At 55.3% G+C, this 23,055-nt stretch overlaps 1 protein-coding gene across 3 annotated transcripts in view; it reads right to left on the bottom strand.

Moving 5' to 3' along the window:
• Positions 1-23,055, bottom strand: part of ABCA3 (ATP binding cassette subfamily A member 3) — a 29,281-nt gene that overhangs the window by 4,794 nt on the left and 1,432 nt on the right. Inside the window, exons 1-22 of one of the 3 annotated variants that reach the window (XM_065645281.1) lie at positions 21,212-21,297; positions 19,244-19,345; positions 15,239-15,503; positions 14,558-14,685; positions 14,289-14,454; positions 12,706-12,965; positions 11,852-11,968; positions 11,177-11,297; positions 10,432-10,605; positions 9,588-9,769; positions 8,227-8,373; positions 7,746-7,875; positions 6,789-6,943; positions 6,219-6,374; positions 5,672-5,882; positions 5,223-5,373; positions 3,893-3,991; positions 3,502-3,694; positions 2,309-2,612; positions 1,712-1,985; positions 908-1,112; positions 200-419 (exon numbers count right to left, since the gene is read on the bottom strand). In XM_065645281.1, coding sequence (XP_065501353.1) covers positions 200-419; positions 908-1,112; positions 1,712-1,985; positions 2,309-2,612; positions 3,502-3,694; positions 3,893-3,991; positions 5,223-5,373; positions 5,672-5,882; positions 6,219-6,374; positions 6,789-6,943; positions 7,746-7,875; positions 8,227-8,373; positions 9,588-9,769; positions 10,432-10,605; positions 11,177-11,297; positions 11,852-11,968; positions 12,706-12,965; positions 14,289-14,454; positions 14,558-14,685; positions 15,239-15,503; positions 19,244-19,345; positions 21,212-21,220 — 3,769 coding nt within the window. In that variant the 5' untranslated portion in view covers positions 21,221-21,297. Of the gene's footprint in view, positions 1-199; positions 420-907; positions 1,113-1,711; positions 1,986-2,308; positions 2,613-3,501; positions 3,695-3,892; positions 3,992-5,222; positions 5,374-5,671; positions 5,883-6,218; positions 6,375-6,788; positions 6,944-7,745; positions 7,876-8,226; positions 8,374-9,587; positions 9,770-10,431; positions 10,606-11,176; positions 11,298-11,851; positions 11,969-12,705; positions 12,966-14,288; positions 14,455-14,557; positions 14,686-15,238; positions 15,504-19,243; positions 19,346-21,211; positions 21,298-23,055 lie in introns of those variants that run through there. The other 2 variants (XM_065645283.1, XM_065645282.1) reach the window with 2 other exon arrangements.

Below are 23,055 nucleotides of genomic sequence, written 5' to 3'. Positions count from 1 at the left end.
TTTTACAGAAAGACCCTGATACTTCCAAGTTTGGAAGGAAAAACAAACTCCGTGACGTTTAATGGGTGAGAATAAACTGTCATAGGGTTTTTCTGCAAGTGTAGGCACAGCCCTGAGGTGAAAGAGTCCCCTTGGGGGCTGGATCTTCTTGGTGACAGCAGGGTGCAGTGCTGGGCAGGCACGGAGGGCAGTGACCCACCTGGGATGCTCATGATGGTGACTGCAAGGAAGGTGGCCGTGCCTGAGAGGATGTTGAAGATGGTGAGACGTGTGTAGGCTGTGGCCGCCACCGAGAACAAGAAGCTGAGGAGGTACATGAGGGGGATGATGGCCCAGCCATAAAGGAGGAAGATCAGCATCACATCAACCAGGTGGCTGTCTTGGGTGAAGGCTTGCACGTCAAAGGCTTGGAATATCACCTGTGGCACACCAATGCGAGAAGAATGCATGTTTGTCTTGACCACAAGTGATGACACCTTATCTCAATGGCCCAGGCAGCAAGGTAACAGCAGCACCACTCTGACCTGGATAATAACCCCTCACAGACGGTCTCTATCTGTGCCTGTCCCCCAGGGAAGCTGTCTTTCTGCAGACTGGGATGCAGAAGGGTAGATCTGAGGAAATTCTCTCCATACTCCCACGTATTTGAGATTTTCTAGTGCCCACACCCAAGTGTTCAGGTGCCAGAGGCTGCTGCCAACTGACACAGCTGGTTGGCCATGGCCCAGCTCCCAGCAGGATCAAGGGACAGCTTTCTTACTGGTCCTTTCTATTAACTGAGACAATGCCAGTGGCCTCATCCTTTTCCCTGCACCCACACATGCCCCAGCTCTCCCAGAGGAGCAGCACCCAGAGCTCCCACCCAAGGGACGGACAGGAGAGTACTGGGGTGTCAGGAGTGACTCACCAGCATCAGAGCACAAGGGATGAGGAAGTTGATGATGTCCCAGAGCAGGGCAGAAAGCCAGAAGTTGACCACGTAGACGCCGCTGACAAACTGGACGTGCTTGGCTTTGATGGCTCGCTCGCTGACCAGCAGCAGAGCAAAGGTGCTGGCGAGCGAGGCCATGCCGTACAGCAAGTTGATGGCAATGGCAAACCCGGTCTGGCCTCTGTGGGGAGAGAGAGCATCGGGGCAGGTCAGGACAGGGACAGCTTGACAGATCAACGCTGAGGCTACACAGAGACAGCACACCCACACCATGCTTCTTGTGGAGGCTACACTCACCCAGCAAGCCAGCATGCAGAAGAAACACCCCACAGTAAAAGTACATCTCTGTAAGATGAGCATCTCCCACGCACAGCCCTCCTAGCCCACCACAAACCTCTGCCCTGCCTTTGTGAGGCCTCATGCATGTCCCCTCTGGTACAGGTGAGGTTCAGAGACCCTGAAGGCAGGATTTTGTGAAGCGTACAGCCATACAGCCCTCTCTGCCCTGAACACTCGGTGAAAACCAACCCCAACCACTATCTAGAGGGGAATACCCAACCACTGAGATATGTGCATGGGGTGACGTGGCTGCCAGGCTCAGGCAAGTAAGTCATGTACACAGCTTTGCTCTCCTGACCTCCCGAGTACAATCACAGCTATGTTTGGGTCTGAGCAGCTCCAGCCTGGCTCCTCCACTGACAACAGCAGAACCAAGCCCATCCGCACCCATGGCAGTCACGAGCCCTGGTAGGAAAGCAAGTGCTGTGCCATCAGACATACTCCATGAGCTGGTCTTTGGCCTTCTCAGTGATGTTGCGGGGCTGAGGGTAGTTGGTGACTGTGATGGAGGCGTTGGGACCCGCCAGTACCCTGAAGACAGCGTTGTCGGCCAGCATAAGGGCCGTGGCGGGGGAGTGATATGCCTGGTTGTTGAAGAGCGCAGTGACCACCGTGCGGTTCCCGGCTCCTTCAAAGGAGGCGGCTGCAATGTAGTGCTCGTTGAAGGCTCCCCCTTCCTCAGAGGCTCTTGAGATGAGGTAGTCCTCCAGGCCACCTATCGAACACCACCATGGCTGTTATGAGCAGGCTCCAGCACATGAGAGCTAACTGAGGCCAACTGGAAAAGACCCTAAGCAGTGCCAGCCCTGGTGGCCCACCCTAGCCCCGATGATGGCCACAAATGCAGAGTTATGGAGAACGCAGCTCTGCTTGGGCGAGGAGGGGTCCTGCCAACTGTGGGACCCTCCTGTGCAGGAGACGATACAAGGGGATACGTCAGGTATGCCGCAGCTGGGACCTGAGCCACCCACACCAAGGGCCCTGGCAGGAGAAGCCCAATGCTCCTGCACACCCCACGGGTGCTGCATGAACCCTCACCGAGCACCTCCAGCGGTGACTGACGCTGGGCGTCCAGCAGCTCCACGTACTGCTCTGCCAACCTCTGCGACAGACCCGAGGCGGCTGAGATGGAGAAAGGCACGATGGTCTGGCCGTAGGGCTCCAGCGTCAGCCTCAGCAGGGAGGAGTCCCGGGGTCCTGGGAAGGTCTTGGCCACGATGAGGGCAAAGGCAGTAAAGATCAGAGGCACGAGGAACTGCGCCGCCACCATCTTCCAGTTGCGCCAGCTGTACATGGCTCGCTTCATGAACATGGCGTAGAACTGCTGGCAGCACAGGTAGAACTGGGAGGGGAGAAGTCAGGTCAACACCAGCCCTGCCAGCTGCACACAGCCCCACTAGCCATGTCACCTCACGCAGCTGATGGGGGGAATGACCCCAAAACCACCTCCCCATCCTGCAGGTAGCCCAGGAGCTGGCAGCAGAGCCTGCTCTCCAGCCAAGCCTGTCCAGGGATTAGCAGGGCAGCTGCTTGACTCCAGCACAGCAGGTCAGCCCATTGGACTCCACGGCTTCCCAACAGGATGCAGTCACTATGGGATCTCAGGTGTTAAAAGCAGCTTCAGCCGTGACCTTTGCTTTCCTCCAACTCTCAGCATTTGAAGTTCACAAACAGGATTACTGCAGCACGGCCACCTGCCAAAGCCATCGGGCTGAGACACCTGGTAGCTCCCAGCCTGGACCCTGCAAGCACCTTCTTTGCTTTTTAAACCCATAAACGTCTTTCTCCCCTTCTGCCTTTGAGACGTGTCCTTGAGAAGTGCAGGGAAATTTATCACAGGTGCATAGGCAGCAGGCCTTGAGGGGCTGCCAGGGATCTGAAACACAAGCCTAGCGAGGGAAGGAAAATGGTTTTCCTCACCTCCCTGCTGGAAATCCCAAGTGATGTAGCAAGCAGAGGTGAAAACTACTTTAGATCACCTAGAACACCCTCAAGAGCACCTCTGTAGACCTCAAGATTAACAAGAAGAGGATAGTAGTGATCAACCCCAATAATCCTAAAAATAATTTGCCCTAAAGATGCAGATTCCAATTTGACCTTCCAATTTTGATCATCCAAGCCACATGCAACGAGACCAGCCGTAGGGGAGGCTCCACCTGGTGACCCTGTTCCAAAAACCCCTTCACATGCCCTCTCCCCGTCCCTGCTGCACTGACAGTCCCAGCACTCACGCCAGTGTTGAGCTTGATGCTGGAGCAGTCCTCCGTAATGAGTGCCCCGCTGTCGTCCGTCATGTCTGTCATGCCGCTCAGGCTGCTGGAGTCATCCATGGCCCAATCGTTGGAGCGTCTCTCGTGCTGGTACTGGAGAGCAGGTAGCTGGATGGCCTGGATATCCATGCTGGAGTCCACCAGCTTCCCAACCCTGCACCAGGAGGGAAAGCGGGTGACGAAACTTGATCCCGGGCAGGATCAAGCTGTTCCGAGCTGGGGAAGCCAAATCCAAGAGACAAAACCCAACATGTGCCCCGGAGGAGCTGCGTATGACGCCGCCATCACTGAAGCACATGGGGATGGGTCACCATCAGATGACACGCCACCGGGACCAGCCCCCTCTGCCTACCTCAGGAAGACTTCCTCCATGGTGGTGACCGAGGCGCCGTAGCTGGCGATGCCCAGCTCTTCCCGCTTCTGCTCCAGCTCCGTGAACAGGGCCTCAAACCTGAACGGAGAAGCAAAGCGTTAGATGCTGCCGCTCAGCCCTTCTCCTAGCATCAAGAGCCAGATCCACCCAGCAGAGCAACCCTCTGTTTGGGGGCATCAGGAAGATGGTGCTTCCTGCATTTAATGGATGGCAGGCAAAGCTGTGCAGTGCACTACCCTGGTCCCCAGGCCTTGGATTTCAGCACAGCCAAATTCAAGGAGAGGATGAGAGGGGACACTCAGAGGTTAAGATCCCCTTGGGCATCAGTCCTGCAGCCAGCGCTGGGGCTGCCTGCAGCACTCAGCACCCCGCTCTTCCCAGGAGAGCAGCTTTCGGGCTCCATCTTCTGCTCTTTCTTGCCATAGGCAGCCTCAGCGATCCATATAGAATCATAGAGTCGTTTAGGTTGGAAAAGACCTTTAAGATCATCAAGTCCAACCATTAACCTAACACTGCCAAGTCCACCACTAAACCGTGTCCCTAAGAACCTCATCTACACATCTTTTAAACCCCTCCAAGGATGGTGACTCCACCACTTCCCTGGGCAGCCTGTTCCAATGCCTGACAACCCCTTCTGGGAAGAAGCTTTTCCTATTGTCTGAACTAAACTGCCCCTGCTGCAACTTGAGGCAATTTCCTCTCATCCCATCGCTTGTTACTTGTGAGAAAAGACCAACTCCCACCTTGCTACAACCTCCTTTCAGGTAGCTGTAGACAGCGATAAGGTCTCACCTCAGCCTCCTTTTCTCCAGGCTAAACAGCCCCAGGTCCCTCAGCCACTCCCCATCAGACTTGTGCCCCAGACCCTTCACCAGCTCCATTGCCCTTCTCTGAACTCGCTCTAGCACCTCAAGATCTTTCTTGTCATGAGGGGCCCAAACCTGAACACAGCATTCGAAGTATTTAATTTCAGAGCCAAACCAACCAGCCTTGTTTGCGCCACCCTCCACAGCGCAGCCGTCGCCAGCTACCAGCAACCAGCGCTGTCCCGGGCAGTTGCTGCACGGGCAATGACACGGTGGGCAGGGGCGCAAGAGAGCGGTGTGCCAGCAGACACAGGGGAGGATGGTGCTGAAACGGGGAACTCAATTTTCCAAGATCAGCGCTGCATTGTGCCTCCTCCTGCACCCTCCCAAAGATGCAGGGAGCAGCTCCCCTTTCCAGCAAGCCCGTGACAACAGTGTGTGCCCCAGCGTGTGCAGCCAAGGCGACCCACTCAAGGAAGGAATGCAGAGGACGATGCCGTTACCTGTGTGTGCTCTCCTTGGGCAGGATGAAGGATAGCTCTGCCCCGGCATTGCTCTCCATGGTGGCATTGGGCACGTACTGACAGATGAGGCGGGAGATCTCCCCCAGGTTGCAGTAGGGCTCCTTCACCATCACCATGTGATATCCTGCCCCTGGGCAGAGCCACAAGAGAAGGGAGAGGAGGGTAAATCACAGCCCAGCCTGGCCGTGGGGTGATGGAACAGAGAAGGATGCTGAGGCACTGCAGAGCATTGATGGCTTTGCCTGGGCTATGGACACAATGCAGGAGCAAGTGTGGGCATGGGCCTCAGAAGAGGCAGAAGAACACAATCGGGAGCAAGCAGCCACCAGGCAAGGAGCAGTGGGTCCTCCTCCCCGCCCTGTATCTCCCTCCTTCTCCTCCCTGGCAAGGAGAAGACATCGAGCACGGCCTGCCTGCTCCTCCCTTACCGTATTTACGCTTGAGGAAGAGCGAGGAGCCGCAGCACTGCAGCTCGCCCTTGGCCATGATAGCGATGCGGTCCCCCAGCAGGTCAGCCTCATCCATGAAGTGGGTGGTCAGCAGGATGGTGCGGTTGCTCCTCTGCTGCTGCAGGAGGTCCCACGTGGCCCTGCGAGAGGCTGGGTCCATCCCCGACGTCGGCTCATCCAGCATCACCACCTGCACACAGGAGACGGGTGCTGGTCAAAGAGGGGCTGGGAGAGGCACAGCAGCACAAGAGATGGCAACCCCAAGGCCCAGAAAGAGCCTTGACCTCCCAACATACATGCGATGGTCTTGCTTGGGGGAGCAGCTACCAGGCAGCAGAGCTGCACTGCAGCCTCAGGGTGGTCCTCAGAGTTGTCCCTTTTTGTGAGGGTGCTCCTGCCCCCTCCTCTCTGTCCCTGCATCTCCCACTGTCTCACCACAGGTGAGAGACAACCTCAGCACTACCAGAAGGGCCTACATAGGCCCCAGGGAGAAAAGTTCAAGGCAAGCTGCACCAAATACACTTGCCTTGGAGTCCCCAATGAGGGCGATGCCAATGGAGAGCTTGCGCTTCATGCCACCAGAAAGCGCCTTGGTCAGGGAGTGGCGCTTGTCCTCCAGGTTGAGGATCCTCAGGATGTGGTTGATCTCCTCGGGGCACTTGGATGGTGGGTACCCCTTCAGCTGCCAGATAGGAAAAAGGGAGGGTAAGGCTCACTGCAGGGGTGTCTCTGGCAACGACCCTTCCCACCACACCAGCAACCGGCTGCTAAACCCCACCATGCTCCCTCCTCCACACTCAGGCAGGGAAGTGGGGAAGCAAAGAGATGGACTCCTGCCCAACCCCAAAGGAACTGGCACAGCCAGCACGGGGGTCTCCAGAGAGCCACGCTGCCCCAAACCCTCCGCTCTTCCATCAGGCAAGCAGGGAGCTCCTGCATGCAGATGAGGCAGAAAGAGGAGGCAAGGGCTGTTCTGCTCAATGGATCTCACCAAGCTTTCCCAGCCTCCAGGAAGCCACGGGGTGGCTGCAGGGGTGCGTCCCCCAGGGCTGGCTCCCAGGGGCCTGGAGATGCTCCCAACAAGCACCCTGCTCACCCCTGCGTAGAAGTGGAGGTGTTCTTCCACTGTCATGTTGTCAAAGAGAACATCGTGCTGGGGACACAGGCCCAGGCTGCGGCGGATCAGGACCATGTCCTGGGAGATCTCATAGCCATTGATGTACGCCTGCCCACCCGTTGGCGAATGCAGACCTGGGAGGAGCGAGACACAGCGACCTCGGCTCAGGTTCTGAGGATAATCCCGGGTGGCGAAGAGCCAAAGGTGGGGGTCCTGTTGGGCATCCCCCACCCCAGCTTTCTGCCAAAATTTGAGCAAGCTGGTCTCTTGTTCAAGCTGGGGCACGGCAGCTTTCTCCTCCCGCCTGCAGGGTGGGCTGCACGGCATCCAGAGGCAGGAGGTGGACCCGGCAGTGCTGCCGGAGCGGGCAGGCAGTGAGGTGGGCAGGCAAGCCTGGCAGAGGTCCAGGCAAGGCCAGGGCAGATCTCCAGGGAAGGTCCTGTGAGCACCCTGGGTGGCAGGAGCAGCGCAGAGTGACAGGGAAAGAGGAAGAAAGGACCATCGAAGGTCACCTAAGTCTGTCCATCGTGCCAAAATAGGCTGCCTGGAGCTCAGCAGCTCAGGAATGAAGACGACCAGTTCTTGGTCCGTGCCCTCCTTGCCTTTTCATGACAAAGCCTGCAAAGACTCATAGCAGGTCATTTCTCTTCTCGGGGCTCTTCAACACAAAGACTGGCTGTCATTTCCCCCTCTGGCTGATCCCACTCTCATGGAGCACTGGGCAGAGACCCCCACGCTCCCTCTGTCTCCCCAGGTGGCAACGGGCCTCTCAATACCCCAGCATCCTTGGCCAACAGCTCAGTGAACTGAAGGTACTCCAGAGAAGAAGAAAAACCCCTCCTCAAGCTCGGAGATGGGGTTCAGGCCCTCTTTGCAAGTCAAGCCATCAGCTCTTCCCTGCCCCGTGCCAGCCTCACAGTGGGACGCGGCTCCTACCTGTGAGCATGGACAGAGTGGTGGTCTTCCCAGCGCCGTTGTGTCCCAGCAGGACGGTGATCTGCCCTTCGTACATGTTCACTGTTAGGTCCTTGACTGCCTCTTTCATCTTGTTTCCCACTTTGAAGACCTGCAGAGATCACGTTAACAAGTCAATGCTGCACTCAAGGCAAGTGCTCTCAGACCTGCCCTCTCCGTTCCACCCAGCAGTCAAAGCCCGTGATGTTCAAGTGGTTTTGGCATCAGACAACAGGTCTAATCCAGGTTAAATATAGATGTCATTGCACCTGCAAGTACCTAACAATTCAGCCCACAACAGAAAGCAGCCAGCTCTGGGGAAAAGCCCTACCTGCCTTACAGCAGCCAAGCAACACAGCCCCAGGCAAGGAAGGCAGTGGAATGATAAGAAAGCCACCCGCAGGCAGCACTTTTTACAAAACCAACATTATGATGTGTTTGTGCTGTGCTGGGCAGTCTGTACCTTGGAAAGGTGCTTTATTTTGATTCCTGACACGAGGTCGGCAGGTTCTTCCTCAATGTACTGGCTCTTCAGGGCTTTCTCAGGGTCCTCCTCCTCCTCCTTCTCTTTTCCCACGACAGTCCTGGGGCGCCCGCACCAGTACGAGGGCTGATGGAAGAAGGAAGAGAGAGAGAAACTCAGGCACAGGCAGAGACCATCTCCTCTCCCCAGCCTCATCCACCCGCCTCCTCCCATGCAGATGCCTCCCAGGGATCTCCATGACCACTCTCTTTGGCCTGGGAATTGCCACCCAGCACATCCTCGGCAGGCAGGTCAGACAGAGGATGAAGCTGCTCCTCCCGCCCTGCTGCCTTCCTCTGGCTTTCCCTTACAGCAGGATTGCCCATGATTACACAGGCAGCTTTTCCCCATCATCAGTCCCATGGAAAGGGTCAGTACTTTGATGAGAAGCACAACTGCTCAGGCAGAAGCACCCTGTCCAGAAAAGCCCACACAATGGGTGATCATCCCCTCTAAAAACCTTGACATACACTAAATACAAAAAGCCTGGGCTCCAGCTGCAGCAATTACAGCCTTTTTTTTGACCTGGCTCTCCAGGAATGAAAATAAGTGTTCAGGACCTCAGATCCCTGTGGAAATAGCAATTTAACAACTCCTGGATTCAAAATCAGCATCCCACTGAGGCGTTTGGCAGACACCTGTATCTTTGCTACTCTGGTCTAGCTGCAAGAGGGAGTGGGATGCTGGAGTGAAATAATGCTGGGATAAGGAATTTCAAGGGGAGGAGGAGAAACTTTCCACTCAAATAACAAGGGATACGTTCACATGATCAAAATTGACCATGTTGCTGTGGTTCAAAAATTCTCAGCAGTAACCACCGCAGCTATAGCCACTGAAGGCGATGCCAAGCATTTGACTTGGCAGAGCGAGGGCAGCTCAGCTGACAGGGTGACAGTTGCCACCCATCCCCTGGCACTAGCACATGGAGGCTGGCAGTGGGACACAGACTGCCCAGGTCCGCCCAGATCACAGCACTTGGGCAGTTTCAAATGACCGGATCTGGTTGCTCACACCTGAGGCTTCTCTCCAATGCCTCCGCTTGGGCATGGAGACACTTAACACCACCCTGCATGCCAGCAAGTGTCAGGACAAAGACTTAAAGCCCACAAGACCTTCGTATTCTGTAAAAAAATACAGCTGCATCAGTGTTTACTGAGGACATGCTGCAGACCACTTGATTTTGGAGGGCAGATGGTGCCACCCTTGTACATAGGTATAGCCAATGCATAGCACAGAGGCAGGGACCATCCCCGAGAGATGCCCGTCAAGCTCGCTGGAAGGGGTGTGTAAGCAGTGCTCACCGTCAAGAAGAAGTACCAGGGCTGAGGCACGCCGTACTCCCCGGGGAAGACAGCCTCCACATACCAGGCCACCACGCCGTAGAGCACCGAATCCAGGAGCAGCATCCCCAGCACTTGGGCCAAGGTGAAGTTGTCATCCACGCTGACGGGCTTCATGAGGTCCCTCCACTGAATGCCAGTCCCTGCAATGCACACAGGGCACTGCTTACTTCTGCTGAGAGCCCTCCTGTGTCCTCCAGAAAGACAAAGTCTTCTCCAAGACTGTCAGATAGCATCCCCTGCCCTAACACACTGCTTCATAAGGAGGAGCACATGCACGGCTCTACAGTCACCCTTCCAAGGAAAGAAAAGATGCAGCAGAACATGCACTGACATCTTGAGGCTTCCCACCCCATCACGCTTCTTCTGTCACATCCAGCTGCAACTCTGGAAAGAAGCAAACTGTCCTCCAGCCACCCTTTTAGTGCCACCGCTTTTCAAAAGCGTGGACACTGCTAGAACTGACAGCAAATTCTTATTAACACAGAAATTGAAAATATATATTGGGAAGGAGGAAATGCAATGGGTTCCCATCCCTTAGAACAGAGTTTGCTTTGTAATTGAAGCGATGATGGCATTTTGCACAGCCCAGACTGCCAGGGGCATGGGTCAGAGGGGCAGAGCCCTGGCGCTGATATGACCTGCGGGAGCAAACAGCAATTAACCCTCCTGCTCTCGTTAGGAGCAGCAAAGAGTTTCTCCCTGGCTTCTTTCCACCCTTCGCACCACATGCAAGCCACTCCCAACATACACACCACAAAAAAAGCCTGGCTCCTCTCCTGAAGCATGGGAGACACTTGCTCACCTTTTCCTTCGAACATGCCTATCAGCTGTGCCCCCATGGCCATGGCCACGTTGGAGATGAGGCAGGACGCCAGCTTCTGGCTGTGGGACATCAGGTCATAGCGGGGCGAGATGAAGAAGTAAGGGATGTAGGAGAAAAAGTAGAGGAAGCCGCCAGCGGCAGCCGCGACGTTTGCTGCCAGCACAGAGAAAAGCAGGAGGGAAAATGTCAATAATATGGTGACACTACCTAATATTTCTCACCAGCTTTCCATTCCTGGAGATTCAAACCTTTTGCACCAAGTGTGGTTACAGAGGGACAGGATGAGGATGTGCCCATGCCCCATGGCACGGCAGGAGTAGCGCTGGACCCCAACCATGCAGTGGGCAGCTGCAGAAGCACCCTGCCCATCCCAGGGCAGAGTGCCCTGGGGACAAGACAGCCAGATGATGCACATGAGCTGGTCTGGTTTGGGAAGCGACAGCACACACGTCCCTTCCCACAAACCATGGGGAAAATGTAGCCAAAAAAGGGAAGAAAGGTCCCCCCTCCACATGTCAAAGCAAGTTATCCAACACGGAGCCCTGCGCAACCTCACCTAACTCTGGAGCTGGCCCTGCCTTGAGCAGAATGGACCGATGACCTCCAGAGCTGCCTCCCAGCCAAAATTAACCAAAGGTTTTACATCATGAGACCCGTAATGAACCACCTGTGTGCATGGTTCACCCGCCCAGCCTGCGGGTCAGCAACGCATGGAAGGACTCACCTCTCGAGAAGAAGGTGCTCACCATGAAGTTGAAGGAGATGGAGGAGATGGAGAAGATAGCAAGGAAGGTGAACACCAGCGTGGGGTCACTGTTGGTGAGCACTGCTCCCTGTTCGCTCACCTACCAAGAAAACCTGGTTACGCCCAGGGCTGGCAAAACTGGCCATGGCTGCAGGCACGTGTGGGCAGCCAAGACCTGTTCTTCATGGGTTAAAGACAAACTGAGAGATAGGTGAGAACACCTGAGCCCTCCTAGACCCCTCCAGAGGAAAGAAATACGGGTTGCCCATCTGTGATGCAGGGGACACCTTGCTCAGCATCCAGGCCGCCACCTCCTGCTTCTCATGGTGTGGGTACAAGCAGAGAGCTCGAGCCTCTCCAAGGGCGGGCAGCGCTGCAGGAGCAGGGTGCTCCTGCTCTGCACGGGACTGCTGGGACCACCCCGGTGCCCGTGGGGCTCCCACCCCTCAGCCTCCTCCTGAGAGGTCACCCCTGATGTGAAAGGCTGCAGTGAGGGGCAAGTCTGCCCACCCAGCTCTGGAAAAGACCAACTCCAGTTTCTGTTACACAGCTGGAGGAGTCCTGAGATACCAGAACCATCCAGCCCATGGCAGAAGAGCCTTGTCACCCCTGGCTTCTGGCCTGCAGAATGGTGGCCTGGGGAAAGACACTCACCTTGACACAGAAGAGCACGGTGACGAAAAACACAGACACCAGGAGGAAGAGGAAGAACATGAGGAACCAGGCGCTCCAGTGCAACCAGTTGCTGAGGCCCATCATGTGCATGTACTCCTGCGGGGAGGTCACGCTGTCACCCAGGTCTGCACCCACACTGCCCAGCTGGTCAGGGCGGTGGTGGTGGCTTTGCCCTGCAGCACTAGAGATGGGGGCGGCAGCCCCAGGTGCCACCAAAGCGGTGTTGCACAGCCTTCGGCTTCCCATGGTGTCCCTCACCTCCCTGGACAGGGGCTGCCACCGCCACAGGAGAACATCTCCCCAAAGAGCTGAGCTGATCCCAAAGCCACAGCAGCTGAGGTCAGCAGGGCCACCATGGTCATGGGGCAGAGGACAGGACAATCCCCCAGCCGGGGGAAGCCCGGCCTGGCACACTCAGCCCTGATGTCACAACCACATCAGCCGAGCTCCAGCCGCCCCCACAACACAACTCAGACACACGAGTTTCTACATTCAGAAGATAAAAATCTTGCTTCCAACACACTGAACTCTTGAATCTATAAAACTCGGGAAGCCACGAGTGTGGCCCTCTCTCCAAGCCACCTTCCAAGCACACGTGAAACACCAGCCCTTCAGCCCAGCAGCCTTGGCCACGTGGCAAGGAGAGCCGAGCCGTGTCCCGGTGGCAGGATTAGCGACATTCCTCTCTGGGGCTCGCTAATCCGCTGCCATCCCCACCTCCTGCTTGCTGGCTCCAAACCCCACGGGGATTTTGTTCCTAATTTAAATGTAGCATCCACTGGGAAACACCGCAGAGGGTGGCGAACACCCAGACGTCCCCCCGCTCATGTTACCTTCAGCTTCTTCTCTTTCTCATGTACGACGGCACGGACGATGTTGAGTGAGGTGTAGGTGAAGCTGAGCATGAGCAGCAGGGGCAGCTGGTTCTGGATGGCGAGGAGGAAGAGGTCGTTGACGTAGGCGGGGTAGGGGAAGCGCTGCACCACCACCGTGATGTTCTCCAGCAGGCTGGTGGAGCTGGCGTTGGCGTGGTACTGCATGATGGCTCTGTCCACCGCGTGCTGCACCGCCAGGAAACCTTCTCGGATATAGCCTGTGCAGCAAAAACAACACCGGGGAATAGAGACAGGTCTGGGGTTTGGAGGGAGGTGTTGGCAGATGGGGAAGAATGGCCCTTGTGGGAGGGATTGCTTGGGAAGACGAATGGGAAACAAAAAATAGAGCTCCTAAGAAAAGCAAAATATCGACACACTTGGCCTTGGGAAGGATTTCCATCACAGCAATTTAAATCTCTCATAATCATCATTTAAAAGCAGCTGGCAGGAAAACTCAATTTAAACTGCGGTTGCCTTTCTGCAATCACAGCTTTATTTTTGTAAGGGGGGAGATTCTCCATCATCATTCACCACCATTAATGTCGTTGAGCTTTTAAAACAAGAAAACAGGGGTTACTATGCAGGTTTTGCTGAAGAAGAACAGATCCTATTATTTTTGTGCATTAGAAAACAGTGAAAGATTTTTATTTTTCAACTAGTCTATTTTTATGTGGGATTTCTGCCACATGTTACTTGAACGGAAACTCGAATTCTGCTTAGAAAGCCCCAAAGAAGCACTTTGAAAGTCAGTTGCTTAAAATTATCTAAGCAGAGAAGGAAAAAAGTAAGAATATGAGATCACGGACAATGTTTTTTATTAACTAATTTACTAAACAAACACTGTAATGAGGGAATTGATCTGGGCTCCTGGTCACCCCGTCCTGCAGAACGTTTGAACCAGCAGATATTGTCTTCTCAGGCTTGGGTTTATTTACATTGTGTCAGCAAAACCTGTTCGCCCGCTTTCTCATTCTCTCAGTCTTTTCCTTGACATCGCTATTGAACAATGGAAGGAGAAACCCAACTGAGGAAAATATCCCCTTTGCCACTGCAGAAGCAGCTCCAAAAAAATCAAGTCCTAAACCAGTGCCAGCTTTGGCAATGTCCCCACTGTCTCCTACTCCATCAGTGGTTTGGCTTTCCTTAAAAACCTGTGCTCAAACCACAAAATTGCTCTATTTACTTTTAAAGTATTTAAGCAGCATGATAAACACTGAGCAGTTTGGACCCTGAAATCAATTTTCCATTAAGAACACATTTAAAAAGAGAGAAAGAAAATGAAATTTTAAAATTTAATGTAAGCGAAACCTGTTCACATCCAACTGCTCTCAGCTGAGGCACCCAGAGGCCAGTGATGCCCAAAAGGTCATGAGATATTTATTTAAAGTCTTTAAATAAAATTAAACTAATTAATTGAATTAACTTAATTTAATTAAAATAATAAGTTAAACTCAATTTATTTAAAAACTCAGCGCCTCAGCGAACCCCTGCAATCCCATCTCTTTGGCTGAGAAACAGCCCGCGGCAGAGGCGGCGCTCACCCGGCGTCCCTCCATCGGCAAATTTGGCCTCGCGGGGCCCAGGCAGCTGGAAGAGCGGGAAGAGGTAACTGGTGTGCCAGTCCCGGTCCAGGTTGGGGTTCAGACCTGTCTGCTCGCTCCGCGGTGCGTTCCTCGGGCTGTACTTGAAGCGCAGCTTGTAGTCGACCTGGCAGGAGCACACGGAGGGACAGAACGGAGCGACGTGGGGATGGCAGAGGGATGGAGGATGCCGCCCCCATCGCGTCCCCGTCCCCCCCAGCTCCGCTCACCTGGAGGGGGAGCGGGGATGTGCTCTGCGGGAAGCGGTGCTTGAAGATGACGGCGGCCAGCACGCTGCCCGAGCGGTTGTCCGACTTGACATACTCCTCAAAGTCCCTCTCTGAGGCAAAGCCCTGGGCTGCGGAGTGGGGAAAGATGGACATGCAGGCACAGAGCACAGCAGCTCATGACGGGCTGATGCTCAGCCGTCACCAAAATCATCATTTCAGTCCCGGACACGAGGGATGCACTCCAGCTGCTGCTGTCAGACATGGGGGGTTTATATGGGATGCTGCTGTACCCATCACAGGGTACCCAGACAATTCCTCCTCCCTGACAGCAGGAGTCAGCAGCTTCTCCTTTCACAGAAAATCCTAACGGTACCTTCAGTTTGGAACATGAAGCACTAAAATTTTCTGTGCAACCACGTTTTCAAAAATACTTTGTCTCAGAGAAGTGACAGCCACGTTCTTTAACTATTTTAGTGCGATATTTTTCTAGATGGTAAATTCAACGAAACACAACCAAAAATCAAAACAAAATCCCGTAGTTTTAGTGAAACAAAAATAAAACCATTGCCTCAAAGTTCTGCTAAAATTGATGCATCTCTGCAACAGAGCATCAGGATTTATCAGAGTAAAAACTCATACCAGTTTCTGGGGTGGAAGCCGTTGCCCCCAGCCCCTGCTCACCTCTGATGCTGATGGGTAAAGCTCTCTCCACCGCCTCGGCGATGCTCCTGACGGCGCTGCTGTCGGAGGGGACGTACGCCAGCTCCCAGGGGTTGCTGGGGCGCCGGCGGTAGAAGAAGCCCGGCAGGTCATCCACAGACTGGGGGGGGTAGATGGTGGCGTTGGGGTGGCTGACGGAGTGTACCCGGTGCCGCAGCGCTATCAGGATGGCAGCAAAGAGCAGCGGCAGGCAGATTTCGATGACTGTCACCAAAATCTGCCGTTTCTGCAGGAAAGATAGAGGCAACGACAACAAAAGAATATTGTAAACACTGAAGGTGGATCAAATGCAGTAACAAGGTTCAGGGCATGCAAACGCCATGTTGCAGAGATGTTCTTGCATTTCCCAAGATTTCACAACCCGGGTTTTTCCAGAGCCCAGGAATGACATTGCACTGGTTCACTGGTTCACACATCCTTCAGAAGCTTCCGGCCAAGGTGTCCCCTTCCCTAACCACCGCTCCATCTCAAACCGCCCTCCTTTAGAGCCTTCCCCTCCACGCTGCCGGGTTTGAACGAGCTGAGCTGGCCGTTTGCCCTTTCCCTGTGCCCTGCCAGGAGCAGGCAGCGCTCGGGGCTTGCCTACAGCCCTCCCGCGGGCAGCCGCACCATGTCCCTCCTGCGAAGGGGACCTGTGCCCTGGGGACCAGCCGCAGCCGGGAGAGTGAAGAGAACAGCTTTTGCCAAAGCACAGAAACCTTAATGGGGCTGGGAGCTAAAAATACGGTAAGTAAATGAAAGGCTGGGGTGAGCGAGTCAGTGAAGTTTTTCCTGCTGGATCTCTGTGGCCGCAGGCAGTGGGACACGGGCTCTGCGTCCCAGTGCAGGTTGGAACCCGGCAGAGCCGCTGGCTACAGGCACCAGCGTCCTAACACAGCATGGAGAACGTACCCACAGCTCAGTCTTCACCCCAAGGCCCGCCTGCACTAAACATGGAGGCTCATTTTTTATTTTTAATTGAGCAAAATTTTTATTTTTAATCAAGCGACCGGAAAATGAACTCAAGTCCAGTGAACGCACTCGGGCAGCCAAGGCAGAGCACGACCCTCCCACGGTTTCCCCCAGGGCCACCTGTCCTGCAAACTTCCTACTGATACCCACCACCAACCCAGATTAATTAGCATCCAACCCAGGTTAACTAGCATTTAAAATTCTGCTCATCTGAGGAGAACTGGTGTCACCTCTGACTGGAGGGGCAGGGGCAACAGTGGTCCCAACCACCGCCACATACACCCACGTCGCTGCAGCACAACCCCCATCTGTTTTATGGCAGAAGCTGGGACGCGCTGCTGACCGAGGGATTTATGCTCATAAAATCACCGCAGAGGTCATGCTGGCTTGCAGGGAGGGGAGCGGTGAGCACTGGGAGAGGAAGGCAGGGCCTGGAGCTCAGCTGGGCACACCAGTGCAGCAGCAGCAGCCAGGCAGGTCTGGTAAGAGACCTGAAATATGGACCCAGCTACCGCATTTCTTCCTGCAAACCGAGCTGCCTTCACCTGAGCCCATCACAGCTCACGAGCAAGCACAGTACAGCACACCAGACCTCCATCGCTCACTGCAGTGACAGCCAAGGAGACGTCCCTGGTAGCAGGGCGCAGCTCCAGGCACAAGGATTCATGGCTGTTCACTTGGAGCACAAATCCAGAGCAGAAGCAGCAGCATTAACCTCTCTGAAGGCTCTGGCTGAGATGGGCTTTACAAGACATGGAGAGTTTTCCACCCTCCCCTCTGCTGGGCTGGAAAGAAGAGCAACACCAGGCAAGAGGAACACCAAGAGGTTTATTCTCACAACTTTGGTGTCTCAGCAATTGGGTTTTAGGCAATGGCTCAGCGCCTCCCTGATGTCTCTGCACACTTGGTGTTGTTAAACCACCTCTGCCTGGCCCCATGGCCTGGATCGCAGCGGGGCACAGTGATGGGCTGTGGTGCTGTGCAAAACAAGCCTGCAGATGCCGGGCACCTGTATGGGGTGAGGATGCTGTGGGCAGGACATGGCTCAGCCCACATCAGGGCTCCTTGCTCTCCTGCCTGCACTGAGCACCTCGGCTGCCACAAAAGCTTCTTCAGCTCTACAAACACCAAACGCTGAGCTGTGCTGACCACGGAGTTATACCTCCTGGCCCTCTGCAGAGTGAAAAAGGTTTTATTTTTTCAAATGGGGGCTGTGGGGGAAGCACGCTAAGGTGGGCAGGGTCTCTGGTGGGGCAGGAACAGCCCTGAGCACAGACCAGCTCAGACCTCCCGGGAGGGGGACAGCCCGCCCTGCAGCAGCTCAGATGAAGTGGCCCTCGGCTGGTTTTTCAGGAGGGAGCACACGGGTTTATGGCCACACAGCTGCTCCCTCCATCACCACAGCTCTCAGAGCCCAAAGCCGAAAACCTCTCCCTGGGCTTCACCTGGGAAGTGCTGCCCATTCCCACCCGCTGCTGCAGCCGCCCTGGCAGCTGCTCTGAGCAGCCAGGGAACAAGGAGCCTTTCCAAAGGCCACACTCATAAAGGTGAATGTTGCAGATGTCTGATGGTTTTATAATGCAGCTCTGGCGGACCAGCTGCCTCCTGCTGATTTACTATTGTATTAACCCCCTCTCAGTCTCCTGAGCTGTCTCCAGAACAGCTGCCTGGCTCCCTGAACTCACAGGCTAATACACATTCACCAGTGCAGGCTTTTGCTGCCGCAGAAGTCATTTAAGCTGCCAAAGTCGTTTAAGCTGCTGCACTCCAGAGGTGACAGGGACACTCATCCGTAATCGCCACCTCCGCTTGGCCAGGGCTGCCCCAGCTTTGAGCAAACCACGTTTCCCAGCATCCATCTTCACACCGGGGTGATGATGGCTTGGGAGCTCTGCATGTTCATTGGGAGCACATTTTTTTGGTAGAGGGGAGCAAAGACTCCAGGTCATATTCTGGCATGGGAGACTCAGCTCAGCTTGTGGCCTCAGAAAACACAGTAAGAGGTGCCCCGGCCCCCGCACACACCCATAAGATGCTGTTCCCCTGCAGAGGGGATGGGGGATTGCCCTACACGTGTCTGGGGTGTGCAAGGGGGGATTCACAGGGCTGGTCCCCACGCACACCCACAGAGCACGCTCCTGACCGCCATCAGACCTGCTGCCGGTCTCTTCGGTCACATTTGAGCAGGGCTGCCTGCTCCCTGCCCTGCCGGAAGGCACAGGGCAGGCAGCCCAGCCAGCCCTTCCCTCTTCCTTTTGTTTATTTTTAAAGCAACATTGCGCTGATCTGCAGAAGGGTAACTGAGAGCATAAAGCCAGGCTGTGGCGATCTCTGCTCCCTCCTCTTCTGCTGTCCCCTGCCAGGGCTGGCTCTGGGTCCCAGTGGAGCCGCAGCTTCTGCCCAGACGCTGCTGAAAGGTGCTGCAGCAGCAGGCGAGACACTGCCGGTCCGCAGGGCAACGAGGCCCCGGGAGCCCAAAATCCCTCCTCGTTAGTCAAGCTGCCATGCAGCAAGTTGGACTGGGAGCAGATGCCAGGATAACGCTGGCTTGATTTTTTTTAAGACCCCCAAAAGCTGTTTCTGAGGGCTGTACAAAGTAATAGAGAAAAAAAAATCTGGGTCCTGGTGGGTTTACAGGAGCTGTGCAGCAATTGGCACCTCCAGAGGAGGCCAAGTAACAAGGCAGCTCAAGAAACCCACTGTTGCACAGGAGAGTACGTGGATTATCCTGCCCCATGAGAACAGGGAGCTGGACTCATGGCTGGACTGCAGAGGAGGGGAATGGCACAGCCGGCACGTGAGGGGACAGGGACATCTCAGCACGCAGCCCTGCCCGTCTCTCCTCGGCACAAAAGCAGGACAACACCACACACACAGACAGATCTGGTTTTCTCCAGGAGACACCCTGGGCCCCTGGTGGAGGTTTGCTGGAGAATCAAGACCCTGGGCAAGCTCCGCTGTCTCCACGTGTAGTGGTGACGGAGGCAGCCCCGTGAGAGCACAGTGCCAGCCTACCTGCAAGATGTAGTTCTTCCACAGCAGCAGCCCAAACTGCCTGAGAACAACCATCCTCCCATCAGAAGGGGACCGCTGCCGCCGCCACCGCTCCGCAGGACCCTGGAAGAGAGAAGAGAGCCCTGAACGCCGGTGGCAGGAGGGCAGCACCCACATCCCACCTGTCAGCAACCCAAGTGCAGCTCTCTGCTTCCAGCCTGATGTTGCAACAGCTGGCTCAGCCCCAAACGGGAGAAATAATTGTTGTGCTCCCTCTCCAATGGTCATTACTGACCCATAAGTGCCAGAGCTCATGATTTCTAGCACAACCTGGCCATTGGCGTGACCCAAACTCCAAGAGAGGGGGGTTGCTGTTTTGAAACGCATCCCAGGAGCACCAGGGATCCTTCACCAGCAGCAGGCAGGCAACAGCTTTCCTTAAGCAGTGGTAACACCGGGTTACAGAACCACAAACACTGGCCCGAGGAAGGCCAACAAACACCTTGCAGCCCATTATTTTGGGACTGGTGAAAATTTCAAGTTGTGCCTCCACCTCCTGCAATGCGAAGGGTTGGTTTTGCAATGTTAGGTGGTGTTTTCCCAGCACAAGCTCTCCTTGGAGAGGCGAGGATCAGAAAAGGGCAGGAAAGCGGAAGGGAAGGTCAGCACTCGAGGACAATACACCCACGTCCTCCTCCTCTTGGGAAGTATCTGTCATCTCTCCAAGTTGTTTTATTCTCCATTTGCAGTGGCATTTCCTGACAAAGCATTGCTGTCGCACCAGGAGACGGGCTGCGATTGCACGCTTACAGTGTGTCACCCAGCAGCACAGCACAGAGAAGGGGCAGCCCTGGCACAGGCAGAGCCGCTCACCCACACTGCCGGACACAGGGCAGGTCCCAACCGAGCAGCCCCCAGTCCCCGAGCATGACAAACCCCCTCTTCCCACAGCGACGGGGCCAACCTGGGCCGCAGCAGCACCCACCAGCCCCACCGCGCCCTCCAGGAGCGGACAGCTGCCGGGTCCATCTCCAAGAGCATGTGCTCCAGACCACAGCAGCACCAAAAGCCACTGCAGAGACAAGGACGGACAGATTACCTACCAGCAGTGCCCTGGGAGATGCTCGACGGCACATTTTCCAGCCCCGGTCAGGGCAGTATTGGCTCCCTGGATCCAGCTGACACCCATCAACCTCAGCAGAGAGGTTGGGGTGCTGCAGCTTGCCCGACCTTCGCTCCCAGACCGGTGACTGGTAAATGCACATTGTAAGCAGAGCACCGACAGCTGGGAGCAACTCGGCTGCAGCGAGAGCAAGCTAAAAACCACGTAGCTCTGCAGACAAAGCAATAAGCATCCACGTACCCAGCCTAACTTACACAACTAAATCCTTCAGTCCTCCAGAAGCATCCTCCTGGCTTGGCGCATATCTTCCCAACCCATAACTCAGAGCAAAAAAAACCACCTGCTTCTTGCCACACCATCCAACAGAAGTTGGATTCCTGTAACAGCAAGTGACATCAGTGTCTGGGTGTTCTGCTCTGGCTAGTCCAGTGACACATGAAAAAAAAGCAGAAGAGGTCCACTCCTGCAGCCCCGAAAATCCTGTGAGAGACGCCAAAAAAGCTTCCCAAGCAGTGAGAGGGGAAGGAACAGCAAAGGGGACTTTGCAAGGGCGGGTGCTGCCAGATCTCGGCTTCAACACCTTCAGGCACATCACAAAGCACTGTGTCTCCAGCTGGTCTCCAGTACCCTAGCAGAAATGCCACCCATCTGCTACGGGAGCCCTATCATAGGTCCCCTGCCCCCACCGCACACAACAGGATCCGACACACCTCCATACAAGCCCCCAAGGTGCAGAAAGCTTTCTCCCACACTCACTTGAACAGAATCCAGAGCAAATTACGGGAATAAAACTTTTTGCTCGTTTTAAAGATGACAAACCCGACAGGTCAGGCTGGAGAAGGCTGCTGCCCTCTCAGAGATCCCACCTCCTGCATCTCTCCTGGCTGCTCACCCCATCGCACCGCCAACACAAGCTGGACATCCCCCGACCGCCCACGCGGGTCTTACAGCTGCCATCAGGCTGGTACGTCACTGAGAAAATGTCAAGCAGCTCTTGGGTAACACAAACACTACACTAAGTCGGAAAACTTCATTATTGCCAATAAATTTTTTCCAAGTTTTTAAGGGTCCCAAGAAAACCCGTACTGGACCTTTTGCTCATTGGAGAAGGAGAGAAGGAAGAAGCTCAGTTACAACAGGGCTACTCTTACCAGATTTGAGAGCAAAAATGGTTTTCCAGGTTCTGGGCATCTGAGACGATTTTTTTCAACCCAGAAGGGAAAGTTTTGTTGGAAGATGCACCCCGGATCAGTCCTGAGATGGGGCTTTGCAGCCCTGCTCCACAACCTGCAGCTCAGGCAAGGGCCCCATTCACTCCCCTGCCCATGTCCAGGACCACCTTCGGCAGGAAAGAAGGGTTTGCACAGCTGGTTCAAGACACGCTCAGAGTCACTGCTCGTACCTCGCAGGAGGACACCCCATGTCGCACTTGCCTACCTGTGCAGTGACAGGTCAGGTTGTCCCTCCAGAGATGCTCTCCTGCCTGACCTCAGCACTACACGCTGCGAGATAAGACCAACTTCCCCAGCAAGAGGCACAGACAAAGATCTGGGGGAAGAGACAACCACCACCAGCTCCTGGGAGAACAACCCAGTTCCTCTCCCCCTCACTGGAAATACCCGCTCTCCGTGCCTGACCGCGGTGGAAGGAAGAGCCTCCTAAATACGTGACAGTGGATTTGTCCTGGCCACCCCCAGGGAGGTCAGCAAGGAAGGAGACCCTCCTGCCCAACCACAACCCAGGCAAGGGGAAGCCAGACAGGTCATCAGCGCCTGGCCAGCACCACCGGCCCCGCCGAGCACAGCGCAGAGCTGTGCCAGATAATGTGCTGGCCACGCCAGCTGCCAGCCTGGACCGGAGCTCTCCTGCCAGTGGATTTAGATGAGGACAGGCTGTGGATCGGCAGGGATCAAGGCCACAGCATCCCACCTCCTGACCCACTTCCACGTCGCCAGGAGCCGGCGATCCTCGGCCGCCGTCTCAGCGGAAAGGGCTGGGCGAGCCGAGCAAAGGCCACATGCTCCCGGGGGCTGGCAGTTATTTTAGAGCACTCGCTGCATTTCTGCTCTTCTGATGTCCCGTTCCCATAGAAACTAGGCCTGAAAATGGCAGACGTTGCCTTTTTTTTTTTTTTTTAATTTAATAAAATCAGCGTTTATCCCCACTGACTTGCAAAGGCACTGTGTCATCCCTGGGAGATGAGCTGCAGACCCTGCCAGGTGCCTCCATCTCTGTGGCCGTGCTGGAGACCATATGGTGCCCGGCGTGGTGGCATCATGCCCCCAGAGAGGGCTGTCAGTACCCGGGTGCTCTGCACGCTGCTGCCGGAGCAGGAAGCACCTCTCTGCTCTCCATAGTGCCCATGCTGGCAGCTAAAAACATGAGCACCCAGGGCAGGGGGAAGAAATTTCCTTTGGCCAGCATTTTCATGAATAGCAAGTGATTTCCGACACCTGCACGTCTGGGAAGTCCCGTCTCCTGCGGCCAGGTCCTGCAAAAAGCAACCATGGCCAGCAGCTGCCAGACCAGCTGTGGGTGTCCGGAGGCACACAGCTCTCACTGCTGGTTTTTTCTTGCCTCTCTCACTGTTCACGGAGATGCAAGAGTCACAACACAGCCAGACCATACAAACTGCACCTACCGCAGCATGAGAGGTTGTGCAAACAGAGCAACAAAACTTTCTAGGAGGCTGCAAGCCCAGCGGGGTGCA

Source organism: Caloenas nicobarica, chromosome 14 (genome assembly GCF_036013445.1).
Source record: "Caloenas nicobarica isolate bCalNic1 chromosome 14, bCalNic1.hap1, whole genome shotgun sequence".
In the NCBI taxonomy this organism is placed as follows: domain Eukaryota; kingdom Metazoa; phylum Chordata; class Aves; order Columbiformes; family Columbidae; genus Caloenas; species Caloenas nicobarica.
The sequence above is the reverse complement of the archived record's forward strand: the minus strand, read 5'-3'. Positions and strand labels throughout refer to the sequence as shown.